Source organism: Lucilia sericata, unplaced genomic scaffold (assembly GCF_015586225.1).
Source record: "Lucilia sericata isolate MDLA Ls3-8-SP2 unplaced genomic scaffold, ASM1558622v1 Contig000105F_arrow, whole genome shotgun sequence".
NCBI lineage: Eukaryota > Metazoa > Arthropoda > Insecta > Diptera > Calliphoridae > Lucilia > Lucilia sericata.
Window position 1 is genome coordinate 694,044 of NW_023994137.1, and position 24,031 is coordinate 718,074.

The 24,031-nt window shown below is 31.2% G+C and overlaps 5 protein-coding genes across 6 annotated transcripts; 1 reads left to right on the forward strand and 4 right to left on the reverse strand.

Moving 5' to 3' along the window:
* Positions 1-1,354: 1,354 nt before the first annotated feature.
* LOC119600162 (interferon-inducible double-stranded RNA-dependent protein kinase activator A homolog) lies at positions 1,355-6,915 on the reverse strand. 2 transcript variants are annotated; one of them, XM_037950250.1, is made up of 6 exons: positions 6,778-6,915; positions 6,272-6,591; positions 5,361-5,695; positions 5,017-5,302; positions 4,520-4,648; positions 1,355-2,431 (listed from the first exon to the last, which is right to left on the reverse strand). In XM_037950250.1, exons 2-6 carry the CDS (start codon positions 6,524-6,526, stop codon positions 2,183-2,185), a joined length of 1,254 nt encoding a protein of 417 aa, XP_037806178.1. In that variant the 5' UTR covers positions 6,527-6,591; positions 6,778-6,915; the 3' UTR covers positions 1,355-2,182. The 2 variants fall into 2 exon arrangements, with proteins under 2 accessions (XP_037806178.1, XP_037806179.1); XM_037950251.1 differs by lacking the exon at positions 4,520-4,648.
* Positions 6,916-8,381: 1,466 nt separating this feature from the next.
* Positions 8,382-12,979, reverse strand: LOC119600135 (coatomer subunit beta'). The gene is made up of 4 exons (XM_037950224.1): positions 12,444-12,979; positions 10,477-11,096; positions 9,837-10,419; positions 8,382-9,773 (listed from the first exon to the last, which is right to left on the reverse strand). Exons 1-4 carry the CDS (start codon positions 12,796-12,798, stop codon positions 8,539-8,541), a joined length of 2,793 nt encoding a protein of 930 aa, XP_037806152.1. The 5' UTR covers positions 12,799-12,979; the 3' UTR covers positions 8,382-8,538.
* A 1,100-nt stretch (positions 12,980-14,079) lies between these two features.
* LOC119600154 (immunoglobulin-binding protein 1) lies at positions 14,080-15,718 on the reverse strand. Its single transcript, XM_037950242.1, has 3 exons — positions 15,446-15,718; positions 15,183-15,391; positions 14,080-15,094 (listed from the first exon to the last, which is right to left on the reverse strand). Exons 1-3 carry the CDS (start codon positions 15,560-15,562, stop codon positions 14,233-14,235), a joined length of 1,188 nt encoding a protein of 395 aa, XP_037806170.1. The 5' UTR covers positions 15,563-15,718; the 3' UTR covers positions 14,080-14,232.
* Positions 15,719-17,763: 2,045 nt separating this feature from the next.
* LOC119600155 (ankyrin repeat domain-containing protein 49) lies at positions 17,764-18,688 on the forward strand. The gene is made up of 2 exons (XM_037950243.1): positions 17,764-18,048; positions 18,114-18,688. Exons 1-2 carry the CDS (start codon positions 17,913-17,915, stop codon positions 18,623-18,625), a joined length of 648 nt encoding a protein of 215 aa, XP_037806171.1. The 5' UTR covers positions 17,764-17,912; the 3' UTR covers positions 18,626-18,688.
* Positions 18,622-19,573, reverse strand: LOC119600156 (dynactin subunit 5). The gene is made up of 3 exons (XM_037950244.1): positions 19,391-19,573; positions 18,998-19,297; positions 18,622-18,935 (listed from the first exon to the last, which is right to left on the reverse strand). The coding sequence occupies exons 1-3, from the start codon at positions 19,436-19,438 to the stop codon at positions 18,717-18,719; spliced, it is 567 nt and encodes a 188-aa protein (XP_037806172.1). The 5' UTR covers positions 19,439-19,573; the 3' UTR covers positions 18,622-18,716.
* Between the last annotated feature and the right edge of the window lie 4,458 nt (positions 19,574-24,031).

The following is a 24,031-nucleotide window of genomic DNA, read 5'->3' on the forward strand; positions in this document are numbered from 1 at the left end:
TCGCGTTGATTGAAACAAACTTTTCAATATAAATAGTTTTTTGCTTCTCCTGTAGAATTTTCAAAATGTTAGATAAGGCCGTTTGCGTTTTAGGTGACGATATATATATATATATATATATATATATATATATATATATATATATATATATATATATATATATATATATATATATATATATATATATATATATATATATATATATATAGATTGATAGATAGATAGATAGATAGATAGATATAGATAGATAGATAGATAGATAGATAGATAGATATAGATAGATAGATAGATAGATAGATAGATAGATAGATTTTCATTAAGACTACTGTATCTTGACATTTTACGAAAAGGAGTGAGGTTGACTTCCCCACTCTTTCAACCCCCAAATTAAGAAAATATTTTTTGTTGCACATCAATTACTTGTTTTTATTTAATGAATATTTTTAATTAATATTGTGTTTCTGCGTTTTACATTGTTTATTGAAATATTGTTGTATATGTATTTAAATATGTTTGCTTATATACTCCATAAATTCTAGTGAATTTTACAATATATTTTATAGACAAAAAATCCAAGAAATATAACATAAATGTTGTGGTAAATAATATATCAAAAAAAGTCAGAAAATAAAAAAAAATTGCATGAACAAATGTACGAGGTCTTTCTTTCTTTTAATTGTTGTTTTTTTTTAGTTAAGCTTAAATAATGTCACAATAATTTTAATATTACATGTATAATTATTATTTTATACATAATTAATTCTTTACGCAAGAATATTACAAAAGTTTTTAAAAGCCTGACAAAGGAATTTATTTTTTTTAAATAATAATATTTTGTTGATTAATAATGAATAACCATTAAGTTAAAAGCAAAATATTTTTATTTAAAAAAGTACCTCGGGACAAGCTTAGAATTTAAAATGTTTTTTTTTTTTAATTTTTATTTAATTTGTATAGAAATTACAACCTCTACACTTTGCACTAAAATAATGTAATAATTTTCCAGATTACTTGTTGCATTTAGAATAATTTTTAAATAAAATTGAAAAAAAAACTCAAAATTAATTAGATTATGAAATAATGGATATTTAAATGTTTTTTTATATGTTTGATCTTAAGATTTCTTCTTTTTTTGGGTTTAAATATTTTTAATGTAATTGTTATTTATAGCATTAAATTTTAAGTATGGAAAATTCATCATTAGGTCCATGCAAAGTATAGCTTGTAGGTGTTTAAATTGCATATAGTTTGCAGCAACTATAAGATTTAAACAAGATTTTGTTTAATTGTTTGTTTTGCATGTTTGTTACTTTTTTTGAAAAGAAAAAAATTTAATAAAATTTTCCTTTTTTTACTTCTTTGTTGGTTGGAGAGGGAGGATTTTTATTAGTTCCTGTTGTTGTTTGTTGTTATGCTCTATTAGTTAAACCAACTCTAATGTTTTGTTTTTATAATTGAACTAGTTACATAAATAACTATAACTTAAAATATAAATTTTCCATCTTATACTTTTTAGTTTTGTCAAAAAAGTTTAATTATTGATTTTTAAGTTTGTTTCGTTCTTTGTTTTTTTTTTTCTCTTAAGAGTAACATTTAAATTTGTTTTGGTTTTTTTAAGTTTTGTTTTTATATATAAGCATTTTTTGTGTTGTAATATTTCATGAAATTTTTTTATGTTTTTTAATATATTTTTTTTTTGTAATACTTTTAATTATAATTGATAATTGCAAAATGCATATTTTATATATTAGTTATTTATGTATTTAGTTAAATAATATTAAATATTTATTTTTTAAGATTTTTTTAATGCATGTCAGCTGCTTGTTTTGTGGGCTTTTAAAACGATAAAAAGTAAAAAATAATAATTCTCAAAATAATCAATAATTCCAGAGCTTTTAAATCATCCTTTAACCAATATTTTAAATAAGTCAATAATGAAAAAACTAAGTGATTTTTTCCAAAATTTAAGTTAAGAAAAGAAATTTCTCAAAGTCAAGTAGCAAATATAAAAAACAATTTATAAAATTAAAAAAACAAAAAAAAATAAACAAACCCATCTTTCTCTTTACCCTGCTTTGAATTTCATATTTTGTTGGTTCGAGAAATGTTGTCAATTTTTCATTAAAACAGCTGCAATACAGTGTGTAAAAACTTAAAGTGATTTTACACAATTACTTTGAATTCATTTTTTGGTCATAATTTTCAAATATTCCAAAGCATTTTGTGCAGCCATCTTTTTGGCATCAGCTGGTGTAGTGCCAGAACCGTGGCAAACACCCACCGGTAGAGTGGATAGTTGTACCAAACATTGAAATTTATCAGTGAAGGTCTTCTCTTCGATGTCCACGTAAGTTACCTCAAATTGATTTTCGTGTGCAATTTCACCCAATAGTTTGACATAATCAATTTTGGGATCTTTTAGGCAAGTTTTCTGTAAGTAAAAGAACAAAATTATATTTTTATGAATCCTTATGATTTAGAGATTATTTTAAGAGTTTTCAAAAGTTTTCGAACATAATTATATACTTTTATGAATTCTCATGATTTAGAGAGTTTTTAAAATTTTTCGACATAATTTCGAATTTTCGAATATAAGTTTAAATTTTTGAACATAACTAATAAAAGGTCATACATATTCATGAAAACACACACTCTAGACAAGACTATAGACTAGACTATAGACTAGACTATAGACTAGACTATAGACTAGACTATAGACTAGACTATAGACTAGACTATAGACTAGACTATAGACTAGACTATAGACTGGACTATAGACTAGACTATAGACTAGACTAGACTATAAGACTAGACTAGAGTATAGACTAAACTATAGACTAGACTATGGACTAGACTATAGACTAGACTATAGACTAGACTATAGACAAGACTATAAACTAGACTATAGACTAGACTATAGACTAGACTATAGACTAGACTATAGACTAGACTATAGTCTAGACTATAGACTAGACTATAGACTAGACTATAGACTAGACTATAGACTAGACTATAGACTAGACTATAGACTAGACTATAGACTAGACTATAGACTAGACTATAGACTAGACTATAGACTCGACTATAGACTAGACTATAGACTCGACTATAGACTAGACTATAGACTAGACTATAGACTAGACTACAGACTAGACTATAGACTAGATTATAGACTAGACTTTAGACTAGACTATAGACTAAACTATAGACTAGGCTATAGACTAGGCTATAGACTAGACTAGACTATGGACTAGACTATAGACTAGATTATAGACTAGACTTTAGACTAGACTATAGACTGGACTACAGACTAGACTATAGACTAGACTATAGACTAGACTATAGACTAGACTATAGACTAGACTATAGACTAAACTATAGACTAGACTATAGACTAGACTATAGACTAGACTATAGACTAAACTATAGACTAGACTATAGACTAGACTATAGACTAGACTATAGACTAGACTATAGACTAGATTATAGACTAGACTATAGACTAGACTATAGACTAGACTATAAGACTAGGCTATAAGACTAGACTAGACTATAGACTAGAATATAGATTAGATTATAGACTAGACTATAGAATAGACTATAGACTAGATTATAGACTAGACTATAGAATAGACTATAGACTAGACTATAGACTATATAGACTATAAGACTAGGCTAGACTATAGACTAGAATATAGACTAGATTATAGACTAGACTATAGAATAGACTATAGACTAGACTATAGACTAGACTATAGACTAAACTATAGACTAGACTATAGACTAGACTATAGACTAGACTATAGACTAGACTATAGACTAGACTATAGACTAGACTATAGACTAGACTATAGACTAGACTATAGACTAGACTATAGACTAGACTATAGACTAGACTATAGACTAGACTATAGACTAGACTAGACTATAGACTAGAATATAGACTAGATTATAGACTAGACTATAGAATAGACTATAGAATAGACTATAGAATAGACTATAGACTAGATTATAGACTAGACTATAGACTAGACTATAGACTAGACTATAGACTAGACTATAGACTTGACTATAGACTAGACTATATACTAGGCTATAGACTAGACTATATACTAGACTATAGACTAGACTATAGACTAGACTATAGACTAGACTATAGACTAGACTTTAGACTAGACTATAGACTAAACTATAGACTAGACTATAGACTAGGCTATAGTCTAGTCTATAGTCTAGTCTAGTCTTATAGTCTAGTCTATAGTCTAGTATGTACTCTAGTCTAGTCTTATAGTCTAGACTATAGACTAGGCCATACTAGATAATAGGCTAGACTATAGACCTTTACCAATGCCTCAGATGGAAATCGAACTAAACACCATCGGTCTATCTGACTAGAACACTAAGCACTAACCTAACAGAGGCAACCGAAAAGTGAAATAAGTAACTAAGTACTGAAATTTCCATGCCTGATTTATATTATGTATTTTTTAATAAGTTTATTCTCTCGCTATCTTCTCACCTGCAATTTAATTAATTTTTTGCCGGTCGAATTCTTAAGGGTCTTATGGAATTGTGAAACTTTACTGCTATGTTGACTGGTAAGTGTTGGTACCGTGATATCTTTCAAATCACCATAATAATTGGATTTCTGTAAGAAAACATAAACAAACAAAAATGAAAAGAAAATCAACATCTATCTCAAGATGTATACTACAATACGATAAACGTACATAAGAGGAAATTATATATAAAGAAATTAAATTTGAAATAATAATAATACCAACTATAAAGGTGATTTGAAAATATATCAGAAGTAAACAAAACAAAACGGACACTCTGCCCCGAAATCATGTACATACATATATACAAAATATGTATGTAAACTTATAAATAACCACCCTTAGTTAGAAAACAAATAAAAGCCTTTAAATAACTAACCACCCTTAATTTTATCAAAACACATAATTGAGAAATTAAATTAAACGTAAAAATATTAAAAAAAAAAGAAGTACTTACATCACCACCCAAATCGGTGCCCATAGTTTCAACCAATTGATTATTATCAATGGGTGTCTCCTGCAAACGAGTCCACATTTTATGAGCGGCCGTACGTTTGGCAATTTTCTTGCTTTTACCCTTGCCAACTTCACGGAAATTCAGTATAGTACAAGCAATGGTAAAGAGGCGCTCATGCGGCAAACCAACTTCGGTTTCAGTTTCATAGTTTGGTGGGGGCCAGCGGCGAGACATGCACATTTCCTGCAGCCAGCCAATGGGATTGCCAACAATTTTATCGGCACCACTGTAAATACAAAATATAATTTTAATTACTTTTTAACAGAATGTATTATTTAACTTACTCTCCCCCACTACCGGCAGCATTAGCATTACCATCCATGCCAGCTGCTGCATTCGAGCCGGCCGGTGAAGTTTGTGGTTCCGGCAATTGTACCCCAGTTAATTTATCAATTAAAGCTCTTGCAGCTGAATGTTTAGCCTCTTTCTTAGAGCGACCAGCGCCCATAGCTGTAAATGGTACATCTTTATCGTTGAATGATACACGATAACGGAAGGTGGGTTCATGGATGGCCCCCTCGATTTGCACCAACTCATAACTTGGAGTTATGCCACGACGGCTAAGTAGTTCTTGCAGCAATGAAACGGGTGTTTTCATAGCGACACCATTTGCATCAGTCTGAAAAATAATGTAGGGTCTTAGTAATAACACTATGATGCTAATTATTTAATGTCATTCAATAGATATTTATTGCATGACTAAGAGTTGTTTCAATTTAACATGTGTGGGGTATAAAATGCAAATTTGTGTTTTGGAAAATTATTTTTTTAATAGATCAATATCATGTAGAAATTATATAAAATTTATTTAGCGTCAAATATGTATTTACAGATTAAATCTAATTCTAATGGCCTAGGGATATATTTTCGGATTTGCTGAAATATACATCCTCTTATCAACCTAAACTAAATCCAGTTCTAATATATAGCCCACTATATAGTCCGATCTGGTTTATAGTCTAGTCTATATTCTAGTCTATAGTCTAATATGGTGCACTTCATTGTCTAGTCTTTAGTCTAGTCTATAGTATAGTCTATAGTTTAGTCTATAGACTAGACTACTGTAGTCTATAGTCCAGTATGTACCCTAATCTAGTCTATAGTCTAGTCTGCAATCTAGTTTATAATCTAGTCTATAGTCAAGTCTGTAGTCTAATCTATCTTTCAGCAGACATTTTCATTTTTATCAACTTACCAACTTCAATGATTCCTCAATTGCCATTTTGCTAGTAGTAGCAATTAAATCATCAATTTTTTCCTTTTTGACTTTAGCCGGCCTTTGCAAAATCTTGGTGGGGGCAGCTGGCACCGCTCCACCCACTTGTCCCTGGCCATTTGGCATATTAACAGGAGGCATAGCAGCAACATTAGGTGGCATTTGGTCATATTGACGTCGTGGAGCATAGCCAGCCTGCTGCTGCATCATATCAGGATTTGGTGCAGAATCCATTATTTTTCAATTGTTCTTATTTTATAAATTGATACTTCCTGTTCAGTAACTACTATATGTGATATCTGCAGAAAGTTGTGAATAGAAAAAACAACATATGGATACATATAAAAATTAAAGCCCAGAAAAAATCAATAACGCTGACAGGGTAAATTACCCTTGACAAAAAAATTGATATTTCTTTTTCGTTTTTTTTTCTATAGAAATAAAGAAAATATTTTATAAATAATGTAATAAATATAATAAATTACCTTTAGCTGTTTGATTTGCACTGATTTTTATTTAAAAATAAATTGTAATTTTCACCAAATTTATCTTCAAATAAAGAGCAGCAAAACAGAGCCCTGCGCCGACAAATATTAACGGCGGCGGCGACTGACACTAAATATGTCGGCGGCGGCTTAAAATCAACTGTAAGCCAGCTAAGTTTTCAACTACGTTTAGTTTTAAATTTTCAACGATTTTAAATAAAAACGGAATCCGAGAGATCAGAAAGTGGGATTTTGGAAGCAAATATATTGCTTATAACAACAAAACAGAGCAAGCTCAAAAGTTGTGTGAGAAATTATGCAGGGATGAATAAAAAATTCTTAAAAATTAAAAACAAATCCTTTCTCCTAGTTTTACGAGGATCGGCCTATATTTGACCCTATCCTCCACATAAAACCTCTTGCAGAAAATCAGTTTCTAAAAAATTTTGCATTAAGAAAATGATGAATAACGTAAAAACAAAGATTTTATATATTTATTCAGTAATAAGAAAGCCAATTTGGGCAAAATAATATTACACAGTCCTGTCTGTTCTGTAAACCGAATACGAGTAAATTTCTCGTTTAAAAACGAATTCGCATAATTTTTCTCGTTTTAAAACTGAGTACACAAATCTAGTGGAAAGTAAATCGAATGTAATTTTATTGTAATAAATGAAATAATTATTTTTCTGTGTTTTTTAATACAATTGTAACTAAATATACATAAATGCTATGGGCATTTTAAACCACTGAACACCTTTTAAACTCTTTTTCATATAAAAGATGTGTTCCTTTACTTGTCATGTTTGCAGGTTTTTACCAGAAATTGTAAAAGAGAACAAAATTGAGAAATAATAATAGTTTCTATTTGCCAGAACTTGGTTGGTTTTAGCCAGAAAATTTTTTCCCGGCAAATAGAAAAAAAATTGTCAAATAAATTATTTGTTTAAAAAGTACATTGAAAACAAAAAATTTTGAAATTTTATATTTATTGAAAGAGAAATTTAGTTTTTTTCTGTTCCCGTACTTTTTACAAGTACGAAGAGAAAATTCATTAATTTACTTTAGCCAGGAAAGTTGTGGAACAAAGCTAAAATATGTTTATTTTTCGCTAACTTTGTAGAAAAGCAAAAAACGGTAACACTGTCCAACACTTTAAATGTTGCCAGATATTTTTATTATTTTTATGAAACCATGATAAAGGGAAGTTTTAATATGAAAATGTGGTAAAACGAAATGAGGGGTGTCCATATATGAAATTTTATTTTTGGGAGATTATTGACCGGTTTTTGTGTCGTTAAGTTGGATTTGTTTTATGTAGTTGATATCACAGTTTAATGTTGCGGAAAGCTCTTCCCTGTGGAAAAACTTCCGGTTGATTCAGCTGAATCTAAAATATTTGTAATCTTTGTTTTTTATTTTCGTTATTTTTTATTTTATCATAATAAAATAGGATTAATAATTACATATTTCATTGTTTATAGTATAAACATGTTAAATCAGATTGCAATACAATATAAATGACAATAACTAATATTATGTCGTTTTATCTCGGCGTTTGTGTGTAATCGTTAAATGAGGAAAATAAAGATACGTACGAGATATTTAAACATAAATGTAAACTTTTAATAATAAAAGGTCCTAGACCTCGACAAACGAACAGAGTGTTGTTGTAATTTAAAGGGGACGATAGAGAGGGAGTGTAGGAGGAATTTTTATAAATGTAGAGGAAATGTTTGGGTTACAATTTTATTTTTATACTTAATCATCACTAAGAAAATCATCATCTAAATTGACATCTGTTGTATCGATGTTATCATCCAAAGTTATGCCTTCGATCTCTAAGTCTAAATCGTCATCATCATCGTCGTCTTTCGCAGTGGCAGCAGGCACTGATATTGATGCTTTAGTGGTTGTGTTAGCTACAGATGCTGTAGCGGCAGCTGTACCCACATAATCGTCACTTTTCTTATAGTCTTGTACATCTACCTTAGAGTTACTCTCAAATATGCCTTTCTGTTGGGCCATTTGCATTTCTTCCAAGGGATTGCGATCAATATTGAGTGGTAATGAGGCAGCAGCATGAGCTGGCAATTGCTGGCGCTCTTTTTGCCTGAGGAATTCCTCAACTTGTAAAGCATCCCCCAAGCCGGGGAAGAGATTTTCATATTTTGCTGGATCAGCCAAAGACTGGCCGGCCTTCTCATTAAATTTAGCCAATTCTTCACGCCATAGTTCGACTACTCGTGACATTTGGCTGGGAATGTAGGTGCGTGCAAAGAAAGCTGCTTCGGGCAAGCGATTTGTTTCTATCAATATCTCCAAACAGCGTTCCACATCGGAACGTATAAATGCGGACAGAAATGCGATATTATGACGTCCTTGGGCGGAGCCATTATCTCCCAAAGATTTTAACATCTCAGCATCGCCAGAAGCTGTGGCCAATAGCAAAAGACCACTAAAGTCATTGGCCTTTTCCATGCATTCCTTCACTAAAGCCATATTATTTTTACGGGAAGCTACATCTGCCAGTTGTGACCATTTTTGTGGATTCTCGGCTTCTCTGGCTAACTTAACAGCGATATCGAGTTCACCAATTTGTAAGGCCAAATCAAATTTATGATCTGGATCGGTGGATACTTGTAAGGCTTGAGACTTGAAACCTTGTTTCTCCAAGAAATGAGCCACACGTGTACGATGCTCCTTTGGTATAGTGGGCAAAACTAAATCGGCCCTTTCAAAATCACGGCGCATAACAGCAGTTTGATATTCCAATACCGATAGTTGTAGAGAAAAGGAAATGACATTGAGTTCCTTGTCACCCATGTAAAGGCGATTATCTTTGGGTACATAGCCCAACAAATACATAGTGCGATCCAAATGAGAAATGGTAACAATTTCACCACCCACATAGTAGTTAATACGATTCACGGAATTGGTGTAAATGAAGCAATCACCCACCCATAGACCAGTTTTAACAATTTCATTGATTTCGCCTGTACATAAAGGAAATGCAATTTGTTATAGGAAGAATAATAAAATCAGTTTACTTAACTTACCTAATACATCAAAGGCACTTTCAATGCCATCATCTTCCAAATCTTGTTTAGTTTCTAATGCAATGGAAATGGCGCCGGTATCAACGGACAATATAAAGAAGGACTCTTCAGTAGCAAGACACACCAATGTACCAGATTCATTCCAAAATACATGACGTGGTTGTACTTCAATGCGTCTTACTAAAGTCAGAGTTTCCCAATCATAAAAGGCTAAACCCGATGATGTTTTCACACCAAACAAATAGCCGCCGTAAATACTCTCTGCGCCATATTCGGGGGTAAAACTTTTACGTTCTTTAAAGTTACGGAATAAGCGCACAGTGCCATTAGTTTCACGTATGGCATATTCATTACTTTCCAAAGCCCATACGAATTCCTGGGCCGAACCAAATGCTTTATTACGCAAAGCCATGGAAGTGTAAATAATGTATTCGCCATCACCACAAACCACCACAAAACGACCATTGGGATTGTGGGCAATAGTTTGAGGATAAATTTCACATGCTCCCATATCTTTAACAGCTACTGGCAAACGTTCACCATCTTTGATTTCTGTGCCATCTGCCAAAGTTTTTAAATTGACCTGAAGAGTAAAAAATATTAAATTTTCAAAACTTTTACTTAGCAATTAACTATTTACCTGTTGCATTTCCGAATGTTTGGCCCATATAATTTTACTGCCAATAACATCCATAGACATGGCTGGTTCTTCCCGGCCTACTTTAATAATAATGGAACCTTCATCATAACCCAAGGCAACATTATTAGTACCACGCATACAAGCAATTGTCCAAACACGTTCGTACCCATAATTCAAAGAGATTTCCAAACGATAGGTACCCGAATGCCAAATACGCACAGTACCATCTTCTGAACCGGTCAATACTATTGGTAATTCTGGATGGAAACAAACTGCTGATATATTTTGTGCATGACCCTCCAATGTCTGTACACAAGTTTTATTTTGATAATCCCAAATTTTAACCAAACGATCATCAGCACCCGAAATCAAATAGGGTTTATCACCACCATGATAATAATCCACACAGTTGACACCCTTTTCATGACCTTCTAGAGTAAAGTTGGCAAAATTCGAACCCAATTGCCAAACTTTAACGGTGCGATCCAATGAGGCCGAAGCAAATGTATTATTGTCTTTGGGATTGAATACAATTTGCATAACATAATGTGTATGACCTTCGAATACACGCTGGCAAGCCCACATTTTCTCCCAATTCCAAAGCTTAATAAGCATGTCATCTGTAGGAAGAGATACAACAATATAATTATGAACACTATTATGCAAGAAGTTTTATGTTAGGGACATTTTTTTTATTTTTTGATATGGAACAAATAAGGATTTATATCGAGTTATATTCAATAATTATCTGGGTCAAAGTTTATTCACATTCCTAAAGTAATTGCGGTAATTACTTGACTTCAGTCAAGAACATAGATAAGACTATAAACTGGTCTATAGACTAGATTGTACTGTCGACTAAACTAGACACCACTATGAACTAGACTACAAACTAGACAATATACTAGACTATAGACTAGGCTATAGGCGAGTGAATTGACTATACTAAAGACTATACTATAGTTTATCGAATAGACTATAGTCTAGAATAGACTAGACTATAGACTGTAGATTACACTATAGACTAGACTATACACCAGACTATATACTCGATTTTTGACTAGACTAGACTGTAGATTACACTATAGACTAGACTATATACCAGACTATATACTAGATTTTTGACTGGACTACAGATTCGACTATAGACTACACTAGACTATAGACGAAACTATACACTAGACTGTAGACTAGACTATAGTTTAAACTATAGTTAAGACAATCAACTAGACTTTACACTAGAACACAGAATAGAACACAAACTAGACTATAGACTTGATTATAGGTTCTGTAGACTATACTATATTGAACACTATAGACTTGACTAAACTATATATAGTCTTCCGTACAAAAAAATGCTTATACCGAATGAATCCAAAAACAAATTTGTACTATTCAGATTTCAAACTAAGTTACTACCTACTAAAGTTAAAAAATATAAATAACACGAACAATTAGTTACCCTGTTACCGAACTATCCTATTCTTTTTGAAATATAATCGCTAAATTTTATAAAAAGACATCATACAAAAAAGTACTTTTTGAGTATGATGATTTTGTATTGAAAATTAAATTTTAATTCACACAAATACAAAATTATTTATCGATAACAAAAGCATCATGAATGCATCAAAAAATGATGGTGTGGTGAAATTATCAAGATATATCATGAAAAATAAAAAAACAACAATAATTAAAAACACATAATAATTGTGTATAAATTTATCAATAAACTGATCATAATTATTTTATCTAACGCATTTTTATCTTTCTTCTGGTCGCCTGATGAAATCTCAACTACTAATGCAATAATAAGAACATTAAATTAAAATTTGTATGTTTCAAATAAAAAAAAAAAAAACAAATTCTAGCAACAACAAACAATATCACGTCTGTCCAGATTTCTACAATTATTTTTCAAATTCTCTATTCTTTATTTTGTTTATCTTCTCTATTTTCTTACTCACCGCTACTAGTCAATATCAGTGGCTGAGTTGGGTGTACGGCAATACAACGTATGTAATCTGAATGAGCCTCAAATGAATGAACTTTTTCCAATGTATTATAGTTGAAAATGCGAATTTGCATATCATCGGAACCAGTGATTAGCCAATTTTTACGTGCCACAAAACGTCCCGAACGTACAGGAACATCACAAACCTCGAAATCTTTTACCAATTGCTGGTTCTCAAAATTCATGATGTGTACGTGGCCATTGTAAAGGGCACACAACATCCACGGTTCGGTTGGATGTATGTCAACACATTTGACTCGATCCGAACGTGATGTTAAACGGCGTTTAATATCTAATTTCAATGGCATTTTGTTGTTTTTTATTATCCTTTATTAATACACTATAAATTACAATAGATTTTCTTAAAAATATTTGCACTTTTTTCACAAATAATTAAACTTCAATCGGGGAAAAAAATTCTTATTTCACTTGTTCATATCACACAAAAATGGTTGAACGTCATCGAAATGTCAAATGTTGGTGAGTATTGTTGTTTTTTTCTCTTGTATTTTGTCAGATAAGATTAAAGTTGCCAGATAGATTTTATTTTGGTAAGGGTGGTAACGTTAAAAAAGTTTGATTTTAACGGTAACGTTTTCTTTAAATGTTTATTAAAATATAAATTTTAAACCATCTTGTATTAACGTATCGTGTGTTTTTTTGTATTAGCTTACATTATTGTAAAGTTGTTGTTTGTAGTTTGATTAAAAAATCTCGTATAACATTGCGTTTATTTAAATTGTAACAATGTGAAGCTATTATTCTCATGTGGATGCCCAATTATTAGAGAAGAAGAATAATTTCATAAAGTAAACATATAAAACGGTGCTTTTAAGTCAAAGAAAATTAAAAAATATATATTAGAGTTATAATTAATTTAGTTTTTCAATTTACTAGTATTTTGATAAATATTCTTCTTTTTAACTACATGTTTTTTTCATATAAAATCATAATTGTCTAATTACAATGATTGGTGGTTTGTTTCCGGCCGGAAGAATTTCTATTGTTAATTGTGTTTATAAAGATTATGCCCATAGTGCAATAAGTTTTTATTATTGCCATTAATTTGTGTACGTCTGTAAAATTTTAAATTTACAGAGATTTGTCTGTTTGGACTTACATACTTAAATCGACAGACATAACTTTAAATCTATAATTAAGAGACTGACAAGTGTCCGGCTTCAAAAGTAAACTACAATCAAGACTATAATATAGATTACAAAGCGTGACTTCTGGTAAGTTGACCTCTTCTTATTTTTAAATAATCCCTTTATATATCTATAAACTTCACTTTATTGTCTATCTATAAAGTGAACTATAGTCTAAACTATATAATATTAAAGATTATTATCTAGACACTCCAAAATATTGACTTGACTATAGTCGAGACCACAGACTAGACAATAGACCTCTTAGTCCTCTTTTGCACAGTATCGTATATGAAAATTGTATCTGTTAAATAACTATAAATACCTACTATTTATGAATAATTAAGATAACAATGTAGTTTATCTATCTAGAGGCTTTTGTTATCTTTAAAAAACGAAACATTAATTTCTATAAAATGTCTATACAAAAAACAAACAGAATTTTACTTGTTAATGCAATGTTTATATGTATGTTTTGAAAAATGTATTGTGAAATTTATTAAGTAGCGTAATATTATCGTGTATTTATTGAAAAATTAAGTGTTTTGAACACTTTTCTTTTAAAGAAAAAACCAAAAATATCACTGACAGCTTTTAACTGCGATTATGACGATTGCCATCACCACGTCTAACCACATCCTTATACTCATCCATACGCCGCATACGTGCAATATATTCGGGATCATCATTTTCAATTTGTTCCTCGAGAGCAGCTTTTTCTTCTTCCTCTTGAATTTCTGGATCTTGAGCAGCAGCTATGGCTTTTTCTTTATTAATTTGGGCCATTTTTTCGGCATCGGGGAAAATACCCTGATCAACACGCTGTTGATAAAACTCATCGACAGTCATAATGGGCAAACTGGGATAGCCGAGACCAAAGACAGCCTTTTGTGTAGCATCTTTAGTGATAATGAAGGGTTGCATAGGTTTAGGTTTTGGCGGCATATGCATGTGACGTGGTGGGCCATGTGAATGAGAATGGCCATGTCCATGACTATGACCATGAGCGTGGTCATGATCAGGCATATGAGCATGATCCTTAAAGGGATTAGGTCCAATAACCGAACCGGGTGGCAAAACAATATCATCCATTTTTGTGGTGCCAAATTCGGCCAAACGTTGTTTTCTCATTTCCACTACTCCTCTTTCCAACTTGACGTTCTGCATTTCTTCATTGGCATCTATAATACTTCTATTAATGTATTTCATAAAGAAATCCCTTTTGACTTCATCGTCCACATTATTGCTTTTAACGGCTAATTTCATTTGTTTTATTTGAGCATCTAGTTCTTTTTTACGTTTAAATTGTGCGATTTTATTATTACGTGCCACCGCAGAGGCCACTAGTTGTTCCTGGGTGTCTATGCAACCACTAACTTGTTTGTCAGACTTATCGTCATCATTAGATTTGGGAGCCTCACAAAGTTGATATTCATGACAACGTTGTAGAAAGTCTCTGGAAGATAAAAACCAAAAAAAAAAAAAAAATTAATTTATTTGGATTCTTGCCCCCTTAAGAAGTTGTAGAACAAATGTACACACACCTAAAATAAATTTCTGCAATACGCAAAGCATCTGCACGATCCTGTTCATTACGTTGCACAGCTAATTTGCCCAAAAAATATGGTAACAGTAAATACTGCAATGATTCTGTGGGCACTTCATCAATTATTTCATTGGAGCTAAACATTCCAATTTGACTGACCATCGTAGTGGCCAATTCGAATTGTTGCATGCCCAATTTTACCTTGGACTGAAATGAAAATAATTTAAACAATAACTCCAACTAGAAAGTTAAATTTTCTACCTGAAATTCAGTACCATTGGTATCAATAGTAGTTTCATCGAGAAATTCAAAGATTTCCCAACCTTCTAGAAAAATATCTTCTAATTTGCGATTATCTGTGCTATTGTCGGCACTCATTTTTAAGGAAAATTTTGTATATATACTTTTATTGCTCGATTTATACGGTAATAATGCTTTTTTATCGGTATTTTCCAGTCGTTTAGTAAAAAATCTGGATACAATGTTTATTGAATGACTGATCAGCTGGATTTAATAGATTTCGTATATAATTGCATCAGTTTTTCATGTCCCATTCACAATAGGTTGTTTATATTATTGTTAGTACTAAAAACGTACTAAATTTTTTGTAGAATGGCCGTATTTTTTGGTTAGTTCAAATTAGGGTTCTTAGGGTTCTATAAATCGACTTTCGAATAATCGAACAATCGACTTTTTGTCGAAAAAAGTCGAAAAGTCGAAGTCGACTATTTTGTTCCAAAAAAGTCGATAACTCGACTATCGTCTATGAAAAAAGTCGAAAAGTCGACTTTGTAAATAAAAGTCGAAAAAAGTCGAAAAGTCGAAAAGTCGGAAAGTCGAAAAAAGTCGAAAATTCGAAAAGTCGAAAAAAGTCGAAAAAAGTCGATAAGTCGAAAAAAGTCGAAGAAAGTCGAAGAAAGTCGAAAAAAGTCGAAAAGTCGAAAAAAGTCGAAAAGTCGGAAAAAGTCGAAAAGTCGGAAAAAGTCGAAAAGTCGAAAAAAGTCGAAAAGTCGAAAATAGTCGAATATTTTAAAAAAGTGGAAAAGAGGTCAAAAACTCTAAAATAGTCGGAAAAACTCGAAAAAAGTAAAAAATAGTCGAAAAAAGTCGAAAAAAAGTCGAAAATAGTCAAAAAGTCGTAAAAAATCGAAAAGTCGGAAAAAGTCGAAAAGTTGAAAAAAGTCGGAAAAAGTCGAAAAAAGTCGAAAAGTCGAAAAAAGTCGAAAAGCCGAAAAAAGTTGAAAAGTCGAAAAAAGTCGAAAAGTCGAAAATAGTCGAATATTTTAAAAAAGTGGAAAAGAGGTCAAAAACTCTAAAATAGTCGGAAAAACTCGAAAAAAGTAAAAAATAGTCGAAAAAAGTCGAAAATAGTCAAAAAGTCGTAAAAAATCGAAAAGTCGCAAAAAGTCGAAAAGTTGAAAAAAGTCGGAAAAAGTCGAAAAGTCGAAAAAAGTCGAAAAGTCGAAAAAAGTCGAAAAAAGTCGAAAAGTCGAAAAAAGTCGAAAAGTCGACCATTTATAAAATACTAAAAGTCGAAAAGTCTAAAAGTCGACTTTTAAATAAATGAAAAAGGTCGAAAAGTCGAAAAATCGACTTTTCATAAAATGGAAAAAGTCGAAAGGTCGAAAAGTCGACTTTTAACTAAATGCAACTCGACTTTTCGACTTTTTGCATTTTATGAAAAGTCGATTTTTCGACTTTCTTCATTTAAATAAAAGTCGACTTTTAGACTTTTCGACTATAAGTATTTTATAAATAGTCGACTTTTCGACTTTTTCCGACTTTTTCCGACTTTTCGACTTTTTCCGACTTTTTTCGACTTTTCGATTTTTTCGACTTTTTGACTATTTTCGACTTCTTTCTACTTTTTTCCGACTATTTTTTGACTTTTTTCGAGTTTTTCCGACTATTTTAGAGTTTTTGACTTTTTTTCCACTTTTTTAATATTTTTGACTTGTTTCTACAATTTTCGACTTTTTCCGACTTTTTTCGACTTCGACTTTTTTCGACAAAAAGTCTATTGTTCGATTATTCGAAAGTCGATTTATAGAACCCTAGTTCAAATATGTTTGCACTGCCAGATTGTGAATTTTGAAATACCGGTAAAATTTATTTATTATAGATTAGATTATGCTATAAAATGAGCAATAACAATATGACTTACATCAACTCATCAACTCCAAGTTAACCTCATATTAAAACAATTTTTGTACAATAGACTATTTGTCGATTGTTTTGTTCATAACATGTTGGTAAAAAGTCAAAAAACACTCAATAAGTTGAAAAATACGCGGAATGTTATAAAAAAATAAATTAAAACAATCGATTTTTAGTCGACTATTTACAAATACATATTTTAAAAGCAAGCTTTTTGTTCATTTGTAAACCTGTAAAAATAAGTAAAATAGTCGAAAATTTCAAAATTGTGTAAAGTTTAAAAATCCACCTTTCATAAATTGAAACAAGTAGATTTTTTTTATTCAAGTATAGAACCCTACAATATAGTTTTATAATACCGTTATTTCGTAATTCATTTCCATCTCGTTATACATACAATTTATTTAGTATGGTAACTTTATAGCTTGCGGAACTATTGTGAATAGTTAGTTTTGACATATAAACAAACAAATTTCTAGAAAACTGCCGAAAAAAAGATTTTGACACGGTCTGACAAAAACTTAAAAAGTTGAAAAGAAATATTTATTTATATTAAAATAAAAGTGAAAAAATGGCTGACTACGATTCGGATGATGAAAAATCTCAGTTAGATAAATTGCGTTATGCCAAAGTTCCACGGGGTATGCATGTCAGTGGTTGGGATGATGATGCCGATGAGCTTATCGAAGAAGATCGTAATCCACAAGGTAAAATCTATAGTGGATACGTTAAAATTGTAGATTTTTTTAATTTCGAAATTTCCTTTTAACAGCCAGTATTGAACGGATGATTTTGTGGGCTGTCAATGAAAATAAAATCAGTGAGGTCAAAGAAATCTTGCGTTTAGATCCGGAAGCCGTAACTGCCATAGACAACGATGGCTATACTCCCCTACATCGTGCCTGTTACAATAATTTTGAGGATATTGCTAAACTACTTATACAATATAAAGCCGATCCAAATGCTAAAACAAATATGGGCTGGACCCCTTTGCATTCGGCTTGTAAATGGAGCAATGCTCAATGTGCTCTCCTACTGTTGCAACATGGAGCCGATGTCAATGCCCAATCGGATGGACAACAGACTCCTTTACATATAACAGCCACTGTCTCGAATTGTCGTAATACTGCTACCGTCCTAATGATGGATCACAACATTAATGCTCAGGCATTGAATAACTCTGAAGAAACTGCCCGTGAAATAGCTTTACGTACCGGTTTAACGGGCCCTGTTTTTGAAATGGGACATAGTGCTTACGACGTTGAGACAGGTTTAATAGATTAGAGCTTAGAATATAAGTTTATTTTGAGATAAAATAAGAATAAATTACATAAATTTAGACATTAATTGCAATTTTTTTTAAATATTGTGCAAATTAGCAGGCCTGAGGCAAACGTATAAAATGTTCATAAAATGATTTGGTAAAATCCATCATTTGATCTTGCATGGCTGCAGGCACAAAATTAGGATTTCCCTGACCGCCTTCAATGGTACCCTTTGCCGTATAACGCATATAACTGGCCACAGTAGTCTCAGGCGGAAGGACTGCACCATCCTCAATGATGCAGCAGTCTTTTAAAACACAGCGGCGTCCCTAAGTGGAGATAAATATGTACGTTAATAACATGTTTAGGCTTGAATCTATAAAGAACTTACTATTATGGCATTCTTTCCTATATACACAAACGAGCCAATAACAGCGGCCGACACCACTGCACCTTCTCCTACGTACACATGATCACCAATATGCATGGGAAAGAAGGCAATACCTTTGCTAAATTGTTTATAGGGCGGACGGATTACGGCATTTTTACTTATAACACAATAACGTCCGGTTCGTACATTGGCCAAATCACCGCGAATAATGGAACCACTTTGTACTATAACTTTACCATTTAGTACAATGTTTTGTGAGCCGCATAGTACCGTTTGACGACTCACCTTATTGCCGGAAGCCTAAAACAAGCAAAGTTATGTTTACAACAATGAGATCATCAGAAAAAGTTTAAAATAATAAAGTAGGGTGAGATTTTGCGGGCGTAGTCCTACCGTTTCTACATATTCATCTTTGCTGTAGTAAGTATTGGCAATTTCCATCTTCTTTAATCTTAATTATTATAATTATTTGCAAAAATTAATGTTTAATTTAATACTGACGAAAAAAAAATAAATTTTTGTTTATTTCTCTACGTCAGCTGTTTTGTTGTGATTAATGACAGCAACTATTCACAATAGTTTGAAGGTGTGTAACAGTATTGCCAGATGAGATTTTGTTGTAAGGTAAATAAAATTGCGTTAAAATGAAAATACAAGTAACTCCATTGAAACATTCACAATAGCTTAATTGTCAGATAGGTAAAAGTAAACAAATCACAATGAATTTTACCGTTAATATAAATATACATTTCTATTGACAGTTGTCTTTCATTTTCATATGAAAAATTTTCAAAATACATATTATTTTCAAGTTTATTTTATAAAATTTTAATCCAAAGACTTTATCAACTGAAATATTTTAGAAAAAATTTTTAGTTTTTAAATAGGTAGTTTAGCGAAGGATATTCATTTAAAAAACTTAACTTTAGTTGAGCTCGCTATTGTTATCGAAAAAAAAAACATGTAAAATCAATTATACTTTTAATTTTGCAAAAATTAGCTTAAATATGCAAAAGTAATTTGAAGTTATTACAAAAATCCTTGAAAATATTTACAGTGAATAAATTTTACATTTTTATTATTATTAACTTTTAAAATAAAATCTAGGTATAAAACATTATTATTTTTTGCAAAAACCTAGTAATTTTTTACTAATAGCTAATCATTATACATCCGAGTTCATGAAACAAGGCCTGTTAACACTCATAATCACTGAAGCGCATTCACGCCGCATGAATGTTTGGTCAGAAATTGTAGAAAAACAAAAAAACTATGTCAGATCAGCCAACCACTCACTCAGTCACTCGCTCACTGCTTCACTTACAATTTACAATTGTAATTGAAAACCTTACATCAACAACAACAAATTCATGTTTTTTTAGTAACAAATTTATTAAATTTCCAAGTTTCTAAAAAAATAAACAATTTCAATGTGTGTTTTTTAAATGTGTTGCAGTTTTTTCCGAAATGCATTCAAAACCATAAGGTTTTCCTTTATTATTCTTTTTATAAAGTTGTAGGTCAAAATATTAACAATTTCGCATTATTTTTCAATATTAATTTTCAAAGTACATTTTATATTATTTTTTTTTCAACAACACATTGTGTTGCAGTCTCTGTTTGCTGTTTGGTTCACTTCGTAGTAAAACAATCTGAAAATCAAGGATTTTTATTTACTCATACTTTTTAGGTTTGAATGTTTTTCTATGAATTTATTTGTTGTTACTTATTGTTGTAATTTAACTTAATGCTTGAGTAAATTTACAATTTGTTAGATTTTTAAGAATCATTTTAATTAAATAGGGGGTGATAACAGTGTATAGGTTTCATAACTGAGAATGATCGGGATTTCTCACAATTCTAAATCTTATAAACTCCCTCAATTTAATAAGTCTAGTCTATAGTCTAGTCTATAGTCTAGTCTATAGTCTATTCTATAGTCTAGTCTATAGTCTAGTCTATAGTCTAGTCTAGTCTAGTCTAGTCTAGTCTATAGTCTAGTCTATAGTCTAGTCTATAGTCTAGTCTATAGTCTAGTCTATAGTCTAGTCTATAGTCTACTCTATAGTCTAGTCTATAGTCTAGTCTATAGTCTAGTCTATAGTCTAGTCTATAGTCTAGTCTATAGTCTAGTCTATAGTCTAGTCTATAGTCTAGTCTATAGTCTAGTCTATAGTCTAGTCTATAGTCTAGTCTATAGTCTAGTCTATAGTCTAGTCTATAGTCTAGTCTATAGTCTAGTCTATAGTCTAGTCTATAGTCTAGTCTATAGTCTAGTCTATAGTCTAGTCTATAGTCTAGTCTAATAGTCTAGTCTATAGTCTAGTCTATAGTCTAGTCTATAGTCTAGTCTATAGTCTAGTCTATAGTCTAGTCTATAGTCTAGTCTATAGTCTAGTCTATAGTCATAGTCTATAGTCTAGTCTATAGTCTAGTCTATAGTCTAGTCTATAGTCTAGTCTATAGTCTAGTCTTATCTAGTCTAGTAGTCTATAGTCTAGTCTATAGTCTAGTCTATAGTCTAGTCTATAGTCTAGTCTATAGTCTAGTCTAGTCTATCTATAGTCTAGTCTATAGTCTAGTCTATAGTCCTAAGTCTAGTCATAGTCTAGTCTATAGTCTAGTCTATAGTCTAGTCTATAGTCTAGGTCTATAGTCTAGTCTATAGTCTAGTCTATAGTCTAGTCTATAGTCTAGTCTATAGTCTAGTCTAGTATAGTCTAGTCTATAGTCTAGTCTATAGTCTAGTCTATAGTCTAGTCTATAGTCTAGTCTATAGTCTAGTCTATAGTCTAGTCTATAGTCTAGTCTATAGTCTAGTCTATAGTCTAGTCTATAGTCTAGTCTATAGTCTAGTCTATAGTCTAGTCTATAGTCTAGTCTATAGTCTAGTCTATAGTCTAGTCTATAGTCTAGTCTATAGTCTAGTCTATAGTCTATAGTCTAGTCTATAGTCTAGTCTATAGTCTAGTCTATAGTCTAGTCTATAGTCTAGTCTATAGTCTAGTCTATAGTCTAGTCTATAGTCTAGTCTATAGTCTAGTCTATAGTCTAGTCTATAGTCTAGTCTATAGTCTAGTCTATAGTCTAGTCTATAGTCTAGTCTATAGTCTAGTCTATAGTCTAGTCTATAGTCTAGTCTATAGTCTAGTCTATAGTCTAGTCTATAGTCTAGTCTATAGTCTAGTCTATAGTCTAGTCTATAGTCTAGTCTATAGTCTAGTCTATAGTCTAGTCTATAGTCTAGTCTATAGTCTAGTCTATAGTCTAGTCTATAGTCTAGTCTATAGTCTAGTCTATAGTCTAGTCTATAGTCTATAGTCTAGTCTATAGTCTAGTCTATAGTCTAGTCTATAGTCTAGTCTAGTCTAGTCTATAGTCTAGTCTATAGTCTAGTCTATAGTCTAGTCTATAGTCTAGTCTATAGTCTAGTCTATAGTCTAGTCTATAGTCTAGTCTATAGTCTAGTCTATAGTCTAGTCTATAGTCTAGTCTATAGTCTAGTCTATAGTCTAGTCTATAGTCTAGTCTATAGTCTAGTCTATAGTCTAGTCTATAGTCTAGTCTATAGTCTAGTCTATAGTCTAGTCTATAGTCTAGTCTATAGTCTAGTCTATAGTCTAGTCTATAGTCTAGTCTATAGTCTAGTCTATAGTCTAGTCTATAGTCTAGTCTATAGTCTAGTCTATAGTCTAGTCTATAGTCTAGTCTATAGTCTAGTCTATAGTCTAGTCTATAGTCTAGTCTATAGTCTAGTCTATAGTCTAGTCTATAGTCTAGTCTATAGTCTAGTCTATAGTCTAGTCTATAGTCTAGTCTATAGTCTAGTCTATAGTCTAGTCTATAGTCTAGTCTATAGTCTAGTCTATAGTCTAGTCTATAGTCTAGTCTATAGTCTAGTCTATAGTCTAGTCTATAGTCTAGTCTATAGTCTAGTCTATAGTCTAGTCATAGTCTAGTCTATAGTCTAGTCTATAGTCTAGTCTATAGTCTAGTCTATAGTCTAGTCTATAATCTAGTCTATAGTCTAGTCCTATAGTCTAGTCTATAGTCTAGTCTATAGTCTAGTCTATAGTCTAGTCTATAGTCTAGTCTATAGTCTAGTCTATAGTCTAGTCTATAGTCTAGTCTATAGTCTAGTCTATGTCTAGTCTATAGTCTAGTCTATAGTCTAGTCTATAGTCTAGTCTATAGTCTAGTCTATAGTCTAGTCTATCGTCTAGTCTATAGTCTAGTCTATAGTCTAGTCTATAGTCTAGCTATAGTCTAGTCTATAGTCTAGTCTATAGTCTAGTCTATAGTCTAGTCTATAGTCTAGTCTATAGTCTAGTCTATAGTCTAGTCTATAGTCTAGTCTAGTCTATTAGTCTACTCTATAATCTAGCAATAGTGCAATTTCTGGCACTTTATCATAACAGCTGGTATTTTGAATATTAATTTATATTTTAATTTAAACTGTGACTATGGCAAATATTTACGGAAAACTCGTCAGCGAACATTGTATGCAGTTTTTTTTTTTAATTTAAAATATTTATGAAATTTTTCAACCGTGAAACTTAATAAAAAATATAGAACACTTTTAAACAGACACAACAATAATAAAATGTTAGTATTGAATTTTAAATTGTATGTTTAAGGTGAAATCATAAATTATTTAGAAAACAAAAGTTTTTTTAAGACCTTCATTTTCAGCTGGTGAAATGAAATCTAATCAGGAGACAAAATTAAATAAATATTTTTCTAAGTGAAAGTAAAATTTAAAACTTGCAATGAGGTTTACCTAACTTCTTTTCAATAATAAGGAATTGTTGTTTTATGGGAACAAATTGGAATTAATCATTTTAATATGTTTAAATAGAATTAGTTACAGTTTTGTTTGTAGCTAAAAAAAACATATAACTTAACCTTCAGCATTGACCAATGATCATAAAAAAAATTTCTGATCATTGACACTTAGTGATTCTCTTCTACTAGTTTTGAAAAGTTTCCAAAAAAAAAAATAAAATTTTAATTGCGACCTGTTTTACCCAACAT